The sequence below is a fragment of the Orycteropus afer genome, unplaced genomic scaffold, assembly GCF_000298275.1.
Source record: "Orycteropus afer afer isolate SDZICR_OR568_19922 unplaced genomic scaffold, OryAfe1.0 scaffold00006, whole genome shotgun sequence".
In the NCBI taxonomy this organism is placed as follows: domain Eukaryota; kingdom Metazoa; phylum Chordata; class Mammalia; order Tubulidentata; family Orycteropodidae; genus Orycteropus; species Orycteropus afer.
This window is the reverse complement of record NW_006921593.1, coordinates 25,784,105-25,798,005: the sequence shown is the minus strand read 5'-3', so window position 1 is coordinate 25,798,005 and position 13,901 is coordinate 25,784,105. Positions and strand designations below refer to the sequence as shown.

Here is a 13,901-nt window from a genome sequence, read left to right as displayed (position 1 = left end):
GTATGTGAAAAGATTATGTCTATAATTTATAATATGCCTTCACATGCATTATGCTTTCAAATTACTTTATGAGTTATTACACCATAGCTAAGTTAACCAAACAGAATTCCAAGACACACAAACATCTTAAGTATTTCCAAACTAGGTGACAGAAATTTCTATTCACCCAGACAACAAGGGAGAGCTCTGGTGGCATACTGCCTAAGGCATCTGACTGCTAACCAGAAGGCTGGCAGTTCAAACCCACCAGCCACTCCTTAGAAAGAAGATTGGGCAATCTACTTCTGTAGAGACACTGTCTCGGAAACCTATGGAGGGGTCACTATGAGTTGGGAACAACTTGACAGCAGTGAGCTTGGTTTTGGTTTGTAGACAATAAGGGTTAAGAAGTAGTTTTCACAAAAGAAATTAATGTTACATTTGGAAAATGGCACTGAATTAATAATATTTTACTAACATGGTCAAATTCAGGAACTTTCTGTAATTCTTGACAAAACAAAAGGAAATGTTTAGAAGGACAGCTCAGTGATGAGCCCATCTGCTATCAAAGATCTGTAGCACAAATAGAAATTAGCATATTTATGTCAGCAAATTTTCCGTATCTAACTCCAATCAGATCCAATAGGCAATCTGGGTCATTACTAAGAATTGGAGGTTACACTAGTTAAAAAAGCATTATAATAGCTCCCAGAAGCATACACAGAGAAACATAATTTCTGAAGGATATTAATTAAAGAAATCTAATACTTCATTACAGATGCTGGTCAATTCAAACATCCTGCAGTATTCTCCATCTCTATTACTTTCCTAATTAATTTTCTTTATAATATTCCAACCACCAGCCCTGATGATACCGGCTTCTCTCATGATATTTCCTTTTGTAAATATCCCTTAAGTCTATTTTCCAAACGTAAGAGTATGAATAAAGGATTAAAATTATTTTAAGATACTGCTTTTTTCAGTTGACATGTAGAAAGCTGGATTATAAACTAATGACTTAGCTGTAGCACAAGTAGAAGAAAAAAAAACAATAAAATGATTTCTAGCAAGAAATACTTTAATCTTCGCGTGGTGTTACTGATGACAGATTTAATAATTGGGAATTTCATCAGACTCTTTTCTTCTAAAACACTGTAGTAATTTACACTGTAACTTACTGTTACCTAGTCTTGCACATTCACCTGCTTTTCACTGACATTCCTGCAGTCTTTACAAACAATCTGGTTGACAATGGTTCCATGATACAGACGGTTAATGAGGTCATGGCCTGAGGTCCCAACTAAAGAACTCTCCAAAGCACTGAAGAGAATTCGATTCAGTTCCTGCACGTCATGTTGCCTCATTTCCTGTAAAATAGGTTAACCTTTTTTTTTTTTTTTTTAATTTTTATTGTGATTTGGATGAAAGTTTACAGAGGACATTCATTTTCTATACAGCATCTCACACATGTTCTGTTTCATGACATTGACTGCAATTCCCCACAGCATAACAGCTCTCTTCCCACTTCCTCCCTGTAGTTACCTCTTCTCCGTGTTCTTCCCTCCCATGCACTCCCGGCCCCCAGCCCCAGCTGTTTCCCTGTGCAAACACTGCCCTTGTGTTCTCCCATGATTGATCGCTCCAACGAGTGTCTACCTGATGTAAATGTTCACCCCATATGCCTGTCTATTGTTTGGCTGGAAGCCACATGAGTGAGTTCAGTGCCAGAGTTGAAGGATAACTAGGGACCATAATCTCAGAGGTCTCACCAGGCTCTATCAGATCAGCAAATTTGGTCATTTTTTAAAAATTTTTATTGTGATTTGGGTAAAAGTTTACAGAGAAAACAGATTAACTTTTAAATGCAATTTTGTGCTTCAGATTTTAAACACAAAAACCCACAAGATTTATCAAGCAATCCACAGTAAGCCTTGATCAGATAGAAGAACATTCAGCCCACCTGAGCGCAGGCTAGTACTTAAGATCACCACTGACTCCTACTGACCCTACACACTGAACACATGACTGGACAGCGTGCACGTCACTTCCACGGCTGATAGCAAGCCAGCGCATTTGTTCTGTGGCAGTGCTGCAGCAAGGGGAGGAGGAAGGAACCCAGCAAGCACAGATCTGCCACTAGAGGTGGCAGTGCATGAATGGCGAAACTGCACGCAGATCAGAGCAACTGGCGAACAGTGAATGAGCCGTAATTTCAAGGAACTAGAATGTGGTGAGGTACAGACCAACCAAAACAAGACTAGCACAGTGCTACCGAGAACAATTCCCGATGGAACGTGCTTTACTCTGTCACAAGTCACGTAGCTGTGTGTAAGGAGACTGAGATGCTCTTTAAGAACAATCTCCAAATGGAAGCCCAGGGACACAGCAACATTCAGAAACAGAGGAGAGGACAAAGGACAGGAAAGAAGTACAGGGAGGAAGAGCAGCTGGAGAGGAGACCCAGGAGAGGGTGAGGCTGTGCGCTGTAAGGAGAGGGTGGCAAATGCTACTAAGAGCTATGAGGTGGAGAACAGAGAACACCTCCCGGACTTGGCAACATGGACACTAGCAGCAACTCAACAAGAAAAGTAGAAAAGAGGAAAAGAAACAAATGGGAAGGGTAGGAACAGTGGCAGTGAGGGCAGACAACTGATAAAATAAGGTGGGAATAGAAGCAAATAAAGTTGATAAAGACTGGAGCAAAACGTGGGGCTCTGATCTTTTCCCCTTTAACATGCGAGATACCACATGATGTGTTTGTCCAATATTACTGGCCCTGACTGCAGAGAAAATGTGCAGAAGTTTTCAAGTTGTTTCTCAATAACCCTAAGTTTGGCAAAACCACCTGCAAAATCCACTTTTAATTGTTTTAGCTCTATTACTAAAGGGTTTCGTGCAAGACTTGCTTAAAATTTTTTAAAAATTAAATAAAAAAGCTCTTCATAGCTTTAGTTATGTATGAAACTGGCACCTTAACAGAAATTTATTATCAAAAACAAAGGGAAATCCACCCATTGATGAATGGCTTTAAAAAAAACACAGTGTATCTAGACAACAGAATATTATTTGGCCATAAACTGGAATGAAGCACTGATACATGCCACAACACAAATGAATCTTGAAAACATGCTACATGAAAGAAGGCAGTCACAAAACATCACACACTGTATAAGTCTACTTATACGAAATGTCCAAAACTGGCTAACTAGTGTTTGCTAAGACCTGGTGAGAGGAGGGAAGTGGGGAGGACTGCTGGTGGGAACAGGGTGGGGAAAAGTGTTCTAAAATCAGTGATGTTGGTGGTTGTGCAACTTTGTGGCTATACGGAACACCAATGAATCACAGGCTTTGAAGGAGTGAATCTTAGTTATAAAGGAAAAAGGAATTCACAAGCACCAGTCCTCTACCAGAAATTTAACATATACTCTTTAGCTGAAAGATCTGAAGAAAAAAAAATTCAAGCCTCCAATTACAGTACTGAAGGATTCTGGGGGCAAAATATTGAATGATGCAAGGAGCATCATACCACCAAAAAGAACTGGTCAATATTCAACAATTTCAAGAGGTAGCAAAAGATCAAGAGTTGATGATATTGAAGAAGTCGAAGCTGCACTGAAGGAAATGGTGAAACACAAGGCTTCAGGAACTGATGGAATACTCACTGAGATGTTTCAACAAACGGACTCACCACTTGAGGCGCTCACTTGTTTATGTCAAGAAATTCGTAAGATAGATACTTGGTCAACCAATGGGAAGACATCCATATTTGTGCCCATTCCAAAGATAGGTGATCCATAGGATGAAGAAATTATCAAACAATATTATTAGTATCACACAAGTAAAATTTCTCTGAAAATAATTCAAAAATGGTTGTAGCAATACATCAATACAGAAGTGCCAAAAATTCAACCCAGATTCAAAAAAAGGATATGGAATGAGGGTTATCATTGCTAATGTCAGATGGATCTTGGTTGAAAGCAGAGAATACCAGAAAGATGTTTACCTGTGCATTACTGACTACGCAAAGCCATTTGATTGTGTGGATCACAACAAATTATGGATACCATTGCAAAGAATGGGAATTCCAGAATACTTAATTGTGTTCACGAGGAACCTGCACATAGACCAAGAGGCTGTTGGTCGAACAGAACACGGTTATACTGCATGGTTTAAAAACCAGGAAGGGTGTGTGTCGGGTTTGTATCTTTTCACCATACTTACCCAATTTGTACACTGAGCAAATAATCTGAGAAGTTGGATTATATGAAGAAAAACCTGGCATCAGGATTGGAGACAGACTCATTAACAACCTGCAATTTATGCAGATCAAAGATTATAGTCTTCAGTACAGATTATGCCTCAACAAAAAGAAAACAAAAATCCTCACAACTGGACCAATAAGCAACAATATGATAAATGGAGAAAAGACTGAAGTTTCAAGGATTTCATTTTACTTGGATCCCACATAATGCCCATGGAAGCAAAAGAAACCAAACAACATAGTACACTGGGTAAATCTGCTGCAAAAGACCTCTTTAAAGTCCTATAGAGCAAAGAAGTCATTTTGAAGACTAAGACGTGCTTGACCCAAGCCATGGTATTTTCCACAGCTTTGTAGGCATGCAAAAGCTGGATAATAAATAGACCAAAGAACTGGTACATCTGAATTGTGATGTTGGTGAACAATATTGAAAATACTGGCAGAAGAATGAATAAATCTATCTTGGAAGAATTGCAGCCAGAATGCTCCTTAGAAGTAAGAACAGCCAGACTTCATCTCTCTTACTTCAGTCATGTTATCAGAAGGGACCAGTCCCTGAAGAAGGACATCATCCTTGGTAAAGTATAGAGTCAGTGAAAAACGGGCAAGACCCTCAGTAAGATGGATTGACAAAGTGGCTACAACCATGGGCTCAAACACAGCAATGACTGTGAGGATGGTGCAGGATCGAGCAGGGCTTCATTCTATTAACACAGAATTGTTATGAGTAGGCACCAACTTGATGGCACGTAATAACTTTAGGGAAAACACTATCACACCCGTTTTCCTCAAATTCCGTGCATTTCTTCTTAACCACACAGCACTCCAATGTCAAGGAGTACTCCTGGTTAGAAGACCACAGTTCAGTTTATTGTTGAAGTCAACAAAGCATCACTGCTCTCAATCCTTCCTTAAATTCTGCCTGTCTTTATAGGCTATATCTATTCCATAAAAAGCAGTACAACTGGCTTTGATTGACTCCATATGCTCATAAATACTGACAACAAGCACCCCTTTACTTGTTGCTAACAAATGCTTATTATTTGCACCCATTATATACCTTTTATGAACTCACACAGAAAAATGAGAACAAGTCGCCATACAGTAGGATATAGGAAGAAAGAGTCTAGAGAAAAGACAGGAAGGACAAAGACGTGGCAAGGATGGTTCCTCTGTTTTGTTTAATGTAAACATTCAATCAGAACACCCAAAGGCAGACACAAAAGCACATCACAAAGGCCGACAGAATTAAAAAGAAACCAACTTCTTGTAATCTGGTTTCTCCATTATTGCTGGTCAAAGACTAAATGGCCGATGAGCAGTCTGCTGTGTAAGTGGTAACCTCCGTGGAATATGTGCCATACCTCGGTTAGACTGTAAAGATTCTCAGGGTAGAACTGTAAAAATCAACTCTTGTACTTCTGTATCCACAACCTTCTCCCACCCCAAAGTCACAGCCATTCACAAAGTCCTGCCTACAGCAAGCATCTCAGAATATATCTGTGGCTTATAAATTTTTAGTAAGAGAAGGAGGCATTTATACAAAATCTTGAGACTCTAAGACAAATTGAAGGAGATAATTACATAAGAAGCCAGCTTTAAGCTCCTTTACTGCCTGCACTTTCCCTGAGGGAAGCCCCCTTCGCACCTCGTTGCTTGTCCATCCGAAGCTGTCGGTGAGGTCTGCCGTGGAGGCGGCTTCCTGGTCTAAGAGCAGAAGCTGAGCAAACAGCCTCTGTAGCTGTAAAGGGATGATCCGCACCTGCAAGAGAAACAGCATTACTGCAGGACGTCTTTGCAGTGTCGACTGCGACTTTTACTAAGAACTATGTACTAGTTTCATATCTGCTACTATCAGCTCGTTCAGTTCACTCAAAAGAACATTTATCAATGTCCTATCACAGAGGATGAACTAATTAAGATTCAGGTTTTTTTTGACAATTCTAATTTACTACAAAGGTTGTAGCTCTGCCCTAACTTGGCATAGTTCAGATCAACGTTACAACCCAAACAGACCTTAATAAACCAGCCAGTTGATCACGGACAATAACATCAATCTCCAATAGCTCATTCTTTCTCAAAGGACCTCAGACACAGACTCCTACCCCCATGTAGGAGTCTTCCAGGCAAAAATATCTCACTTTACCGCTCAGACAGCTGGGTTGGCTGTGCCCCGCCTTGCATGCCTTCTGCCTGCTCCAAGCCCACTCCTCTCATTTGGTGTGTGGAGGGCCAAGGGCAGAACGCAGGATGAAGTAGGGGGCCAGAGTGAGCAGTGCCACTCAGAGTCTGGGCCGTGGCCTGGATTAGAAGTATCCAAAGTGAAATGCTTAACACTGCCATAGAGAGCATTTTTATTATGTTCTAGAGAAGTCTTGATCTCGATCCCCCACAGACTGGGGATTAAAACAAACACACACACATACACACACAATCTTTGCCATATGGGTGATCTTGGGCTGGATCTATTAAGTACAGACTGTATCCTGAAAGTGAGAAAGAATTTCTGAATGATTTTTAAACAAAAAAAACCATAATTTGATGCAGGACTTGCATTTTATATAAAATTTCACCACAGTAGCATACAAGATAATAATTTAGTTACTCAATTTATTTCCAGAATACCAATACTAGAAAAACAGTGGTCTCTATTTTTTTTTGTTGTTGTTGCATAAAAATGCATGAGTTTTTTTAGTAGGCTAGTGTGGCTAAGTTGTAAATACCTTATCACCGGAAAAAAGAACATACTGAAGAGTGAACCCTATTTATAAAGCAGTAGCAGCATTGTATTTGGGGGAAAAACAACTTTTTTAGAAGAATTTCATTGACACTAACCCTAACCCTGGAACTTGGTTATAGGCCAAGTCACTTTCTGAAAATACAGACAAAATTTGGTAATTAATAAAGTGTTTATTTTCTATGAATAAGGAACCTAATCCCTTCCTTAAAAAAAAGCATCTCCTCAACCTTCCCTTCCTCCCCTCGACAAATCATAAATTCAATACCTTTGCATCGGGTTTATCTTTATCCTCTAAAGAACCAAGCTCTTCTGGACCAAGAGAAAATAACGCTTCTGAACAAAAAAGGAGAATCAGAGATGTAAATGACATTATTTCAGAAAACTGCTTTAGAAAGTTAAGACCACTATTAAGTGAAATCAGCCACAGATTCTGCGATATGACTGCGGCAGTATTTACACCCTTAACCTACGTGTTTTGCTTTCTTGTAACTTTGTTTTTATGTTGAAAATATTTCTCCCAGTTTGTTATTTGACTTTCCATCTTACAATGATTTTTATAAAAGAAAAAAAAATGTAATTTATGTAATCAGAGCCATTAGTCTTTTCCCTGTGGCATGAAACATTAAGTTTTCAACCCAAAAATTATATAAATATTCACCTGTATTATCTTCTCCAACATTTACAGCCTTAATAAACTTTAAGATAATTGATTTAGGGAGAATTTATTTAAAAAAATATTTTATTCTATTTTAGGTGAAAGTTACACAGCAAATTGGGTTCCCATTTAACAATTTTCACACAACCTGTTCCGTGCCATTGGTTACAATTTTCACAATGTGTCCGCATTCTCATGATTTCCATTCTGCTTGCTCTGTTTTCAACGACCTAACTTCCTTCCCCTCCTTGTCTTCTCGTCTCTGCTTTTAGTAAATGTCTGTTTGGTCTCATAGAGCTGACTGTTTAAAGGGAGCACATTACACATGGATGAGATATTGTTCATTTTGTAAGTTTTACAACTTTTTTCCCTTTTTCTGTGATTTGGGTGAAAGTTTACAGAGCAAATTCATTTTCCATACAGCAGTTCACGCACATTTTGTTTCATGACACTGAATGCAATCCCCACAACATACTACCTCTTCTCACTTTCTCCCTCTGGTTACCCTTTCTGTGTCCATCTTTCCTGTGTATTCCTGCCCTCTGAGCTATCTCCCTATGCCCTCTGGTCTCCCATGGTTAACTGTTCTAAGGAGAATATTTTTAACCACTGACAAGTCGCATAATAACAAGGCTTCAGGGATTTGATGGTTTTCCATTGCTCGTGGCAGTGGGTTCCAATAGCCATATGAGGAAAAACACAGGGTAGCCCATGGGCATTTATACACATACGAGGCTGCCAACCATTCTTTTTGTGGGAAGGACCACCTTTTTGTCTGAGATGGTACCCTTCCTTCTTTTGGTGTAAAAACATCTTTTCTATGTTGAGGATGACTTCTAGAAAACTACAAAGTTGACAGTCCCAGAATTTGTTTTTAAGCCAAGGTCAGGTACCCTACCCGTGTGGCATGTCTAAATCTTTCAGAAAATCTGGTCCAAACCTAGATAGAAACTGCTACTGGGAAACTCTGGTATACTCCAGGAGAGAAGGGATGGAATAGGTATTGTCTCCCCATTGGAAACCACTGCTCTTGGGAGTTACTGTTATTTTTATGTCATATTCCTCTGATTTCTTGACTGGTACTTCCATGGGCATTGACTGTAGACCCAAGCAAAATGAAACTGACATCTTCAATATTTCCTCCATTTATCATGAAGTTGCTTACTGTGAGGATTTTTATGTTGAATGAATAATCTATACTGAAGTCTATAGTCTTTCATCTTCATCAGTAAGTACTTCAAAGTCCTGTTCACCTTCGGCAAGCAAGGTTGTGCATCTGCATATTGAAAGTTGTTAATAAATCTTCCTCCAATCCTGATGCCATGTTCTTCTTCACACAGTCCAGCTTTTCGGATTATCTGTTCAGCTTACAGACTGAATACGTATGGTGAAAGGACACAACCTCAACGCAAACCTTTCCAGATTTTAAACCATGCAGTAGCCCTTGTTCTGTTCAAGTGACTGCATCTTGGTCTATGTACAGGTTCTTCATGAGCATAATTAAGCATTCTAGAAACTTCATTCTTTACAATGTTGTATATAATTTGTCATGATCCACATAGCCGGATGCCTCTGCATCATCAGTAATACACTGATAAACATCCTTCTGGCATTCTCTGCTTGACTAAAAGTCAAGACCCATCTGACATTAGCAATGTTCTTGTTCCATAATCTCTTCTGAATCTAGCTTGAATTTCTGGCAGTTTCCTGTTGATGTTCTGTTGCAACCATTTTTGAATGATCTTCAGCAAAATTTTGCTTGTGTGTGATATAAATGGTATTGTTTGAGAATCTCCACAACCTGTTGGGTCATCTTTCTTTGGAAAGGGCACAAATATGGATCTCTTCTAGTCAATTGGCCAGATAGCTGTCTTCCAAATTTCTTGACACAGACACATGGGTGCTTCCAGGCATTGCATATGTTTGCTGAAACATCTCAATTGGTATTCCGTCAATTCTTGGAGCCTTGATTTTCACCAATGCCTTCAGTGCAGCTTAGACTTCTTCCTTCAGTACAGTTGGTTCTGGATCATATGCTACCTCCTGAAATGGTTGAACATTGACCGATTCTTTTTGGTACAGTGACTATGTATTCCTTCTCTCTTCTTTTGATGTTTTCTGGTCAAAACTGCTGTGAAAAAGCTCTTTTAAGTATTAAAAAACAATGATGTCACTTTCAGGGCTAAGGTGTACCTGACCCAAGCCATGGTATTTTCAATTGCCTCATATGCATGTGAAAGCTGGATGATGTATAAAGAAGACAGAAGAATCGATGCATGTGAATTTTGGTCTTAGTGAAGAATACTGAACACACCAGGGCCTATGTGAAGAACCAACCAACCTGTCCTGGAAGTAGCACAAACAGAATGCTCCTTGGACATGAAAATGGTGAGTTCCATCTCACCTACTTTGGTAATGTTATCAGGAGGGTCCAGTCTCTGGAGAAGGACATTATGCTTGTTAAAGCAGAGGGTCAACAAAAATGAGGAAAATCCTCAACGAGATGGATTGACACAGCAGCTGTTAACAATGGGCTCAAATACAACGATTGTGAGGATGGCACAGAAGTGGGCAGTGCTTTGTTCTGTTGTATACAGGGCTGCTATGAGTGAGGACCAACTCGATGGCACCTAACAACAACATATTCCTTTGAGGTCTGGAACCAGGAAAAAGTGAACCTAGATACTAAAGCACAAAACCAAAAAGCACAAGAACATTTACAGACATCTCCCACCATTCTCAGCTGCACTGTACTGCAAGTATAAGGGAACCCAATCTAGCCCCACTGAACACTCCAAAATTGTTTTCTTCCAGTTGTCAGCCAGTCTGTACCCTTCCAAAGGAAATCTCCATTCAGCACTGGGATTCCTGCTGCACCTCAGAAAGGCACAATCCACACTAAGATGCCAAACCACATGCTTGCAGGAAAGCAAGGTCTGGGACATTCCCTCCGATCCTTGCTTAGTGATAGTCTTCATGGCCTGGCCTCCTCTCCTCCCCAGCTGTTAAAACCCAAAGGTAACTCTCTCTCCCTTCCTCAGTCTCTTTTAAGACTACTTTGCTACTTCATAAGGAGTCCTGGTAGTGTAGTGTGTAAGGCATTTGGCTGCCAACCAGATAGTTGGCAGTTCAAACCCAGGTGCTACTCCATGTGCAATCTACGTCTATAAAGATTTACAGCCCTGGAAACCCAATGGGGTCACTATGAGTCAGAATTGACTTGATGGCAGTGAGTTTGGTTTTTGGTTTTGTCTCTACTTCATATTACCTTTTAACTTCAACTACATTAAAGCCTGGAAAAGTTTTCTCCCTCTCAGGAATCTGCTTTGTAATTCTGCATTTCTAATGGTGGAATTATTGACTGCATCAGGGAGAGACTTTCATGGAAGGGATGGAAGCAAGTCAAGAGCACTTTTCTTGAATTCCACATGCAGTTCTATGCATTAGACTGCCCTGGGAAGTGGAAATCAGAAAATATTTACTAAATCCTTAGAAGCAGAAGGGCTTTCTAAGCTTAGAAGCAATGAAAGACATCACAAAGATTTGATAAATTCGCTGGTAGTGATAATGTGCCAAATCAGACATAGGCCAGATTGTCTCTCCTCTGAATACAGAGACCCTGTGGAGAGCTAAGCCACGAATCATGTAGTCAGAGGCCCCAATCATGCCCATCTGACAGCAAAGTAATGCTCATACTAAAGTGAGGGCAGTTCCCTATGGAGTAAGTCAGTTTGCAGATGTGGGAACGGGTCAAACATGTTAGGGAAGCAGGGACAGGAAATCAAGGGTCCAATGAGGCCAGGCTGGCTTTCCATAATTGGTTACTGGGAGAGTTCTCTATATTCTTACAGTAAACCCTTTCGACAGATGTGATCTGAGTGGTTTTCTGTTCTTGAATACAATCCCTTATGTTAAACCCTTGGGGCTTTGGAATTCAGTATTTCCAGATCTCAGAATGATAATATGAAGAAAGAGCTACATCTATTAACCCCACTCCAGGGTCTGAGATAGACAGTATTCATTCACCAATCAAATCAATATTCCTGTAACATATGCATGATGTTCATCCTGATGTGCACAGCCTCACATCAGGTCTGGTTCTGAGGCCAAACAAGTTCAGGTCAGACCACATCAGAGTGTCAGAGCTTTCTGGGTCTCAGAATTGCAGATGAGTAACTGTGGGCCTCTATAAACGAGGAACATCCTTTTCCAACAACTGTTTGGCACTCTGCCTTAAGTGTCTGTTACGCTGGAGAACTTTTAAAACTCAACACTTTTCAAATTTTAAAAAATTTAAACACAAATAGTTTAAGAACTATGAAGGCTGGCACTCATGGCAGAGTTGTCTTCAGGCTGAGTTTTAAATGGTGAATTCAAAAAGAAATACATTACCTTATTTTTTGCTTTTGTTACTGAACATCAATGTGATCACACAGAATATATTTGAAGATAATTTAAGCTTATTTCTTTGCAAAAGAATTACCAAAGGTTTGTTTTACATTTGCCAACAATAAACACATACTGTGGGATACATCTTTGAGATACTCTAATTGTGATTTAGGGAGCTCTAAAATTTAGGGAGCTCTAATGGTGTGCCTAGGAGTTCTGGTAGCATAGTGCCTAAGGCACTTGACTGCTAACCAGAAGGCTGGAGGTTCAAACCCACGAGCCACTCCTGGGAAGGAAGGTTGTGCAATCTACTTCCGTAGTGATACCGCCTTGGAAACCCAAGGAAGGGTCGCTATGAGTTGGGGCCAATCCGACAGCACATAACAAGAACAACAATGGTGTGCCTAAGGCATATGACTGCTAACCAGAAGGCTGGCGGTTCAAACCAGCCACTCCTCAGAAAGAAGACTAGGAAATCTACTCCCGTAGTGACACTGCCTTGGAAACGCAAGGAGGGGTTGCTATGATTTTGCAAGTTAATTACCATAGGGACAACTGAACATAGTTATAAGCAAAGGGATGTAACAGAGCATACCTCTGAATTCAGGTGTGAAATGAAGAGTTTGAAGAAGAGAATTGAGGTAACAGGTTCCACCCTGATTCCTGATTCCACTTAAATTGGTGAATTCTCTAGGGGCAGGTGGCTCCAAAGCTTTAGTCTTTAATTTCTTCCCTTTTTCATACTGATTATTTGACACACTGGGATAATCCTCTTCAAATAGGTCCCCAAACATTGTGAAACTAAATGCTCTCCTTAAAAAGATAAGACATGTTAGAGAAATGTTTTATTTTTAAAACAAAAATTTCCCAAATCTACTTTACGTTAAGTTTTTTCTTAGGAAGTATGTGCAGTAGTTTGGGCTCTGGGGGCGGCCAGCAAGGCCTGGATTATTTTAGCAACGCCAAGTTCCTACCTACTTGTGTGGTCTCAAGCAAGTTAGCAAAACTGCTTCCTTTTAACATAAAATGGGATACCACTATTGGCAGGGTCATTTTAGCACTTAAGGGCATGAAGGAAGCCACTTAGTGCACAGGGTTTGGCTCACCATAAACCAGAGTTCAAAGGATACCATCATATCACTAATGAGAACAGAAAACCCATCACTGCACTAACGCACTGACGGATGTCAACGCCAATCCTAGATTCTGAGTTGACAGATGCCTTGGGACCTATAGTCACTAAAATCCCTGCCTCTCACAGCCTCAGGACCTGCTGCCAGATTATGACGACTAAATGAATTTAGTAAATCAAATTAACCTTCTTCCCAGCAGCTGAGTATGTGGCCTCAAGGTTGGAGAGTCGGTAGGAGGGTCAATGGGGAGATCCCGTCGGTAACACGACCAGGCTAAGGCCCTCCAACCCGGACCCAGGGACCCCAATATTAGCCCCGGGGACCTAGGTGACCTGCTCAGGATCTCACAGAGGCTGTGGCACAAGGTCATCCGCAGCTAAGCGCCCAGCCCAGCTCCTAAGTGGCAGGAAGTGCTTTGACGACAGCGTTTCTGATGGACAAGAATGCAGTTATTTTCCTTGTCAATCCGTTCCTCGGGGGAGTATAGAAAAATGGAATTTGGGGCTCCGGCCTCGAACTCGCGGTCGGGATTAGTGTCTCCCCCATCCCAGGGCCTGGGCCTGGGCCCGCCAGCCCTTAGGGTCACCACGGGCCGAAGCCGCCGCGGTCAAGCGCCGCGTCCGCGGCCGGGCCCAAGCAGCTCCTCGCCTCGCTCTCCTCACGCTGTACCGCCAACACTGTCCCTACGCCTCCCACGTCCCTCCCGGGGTCCGCCGCCGCCAGCCCCACTTACAACCTAGGGCC

General features: G+C 41.0%; 1 protein-coding gene across 1 annotated transcript in view; it reads right to left on the bottom strand.

The window, feature by feature from the left end:
• The window catches only part of USP40 (ubiquitin specific peptidase 40), an 86,174-nt gene extending 73,356 nt beyond the window's left edge, over positions 1 to 12,818 (bottom strand). The window contains exons 1-4 of the mRNA XM_042780860.1: positions 12,620 to 12,818; positions 7,246 to 7,313; positions 5,889 to 6,002; positions 1,182 to 1,346 (exon numbers count right to left, since the gene is read on the bottom strand). Coding sequence (XP_042636794.1) covers positions 1,182 to 1,346; positions 5,889 to 6,002; positions 7,246 to 7,313; positions 12,620 to 12,818 — 546 coding nt within the window. The remainder of the gene's footprint in view (positions 1 to 1,181; positions 1,347 to 5,888; positions 6,003 to 7,245; positions 7,314 to 12,619) is intronic.
• Positions 12,819 to 13,901: the final 1,083 nt, after the last annotated feature.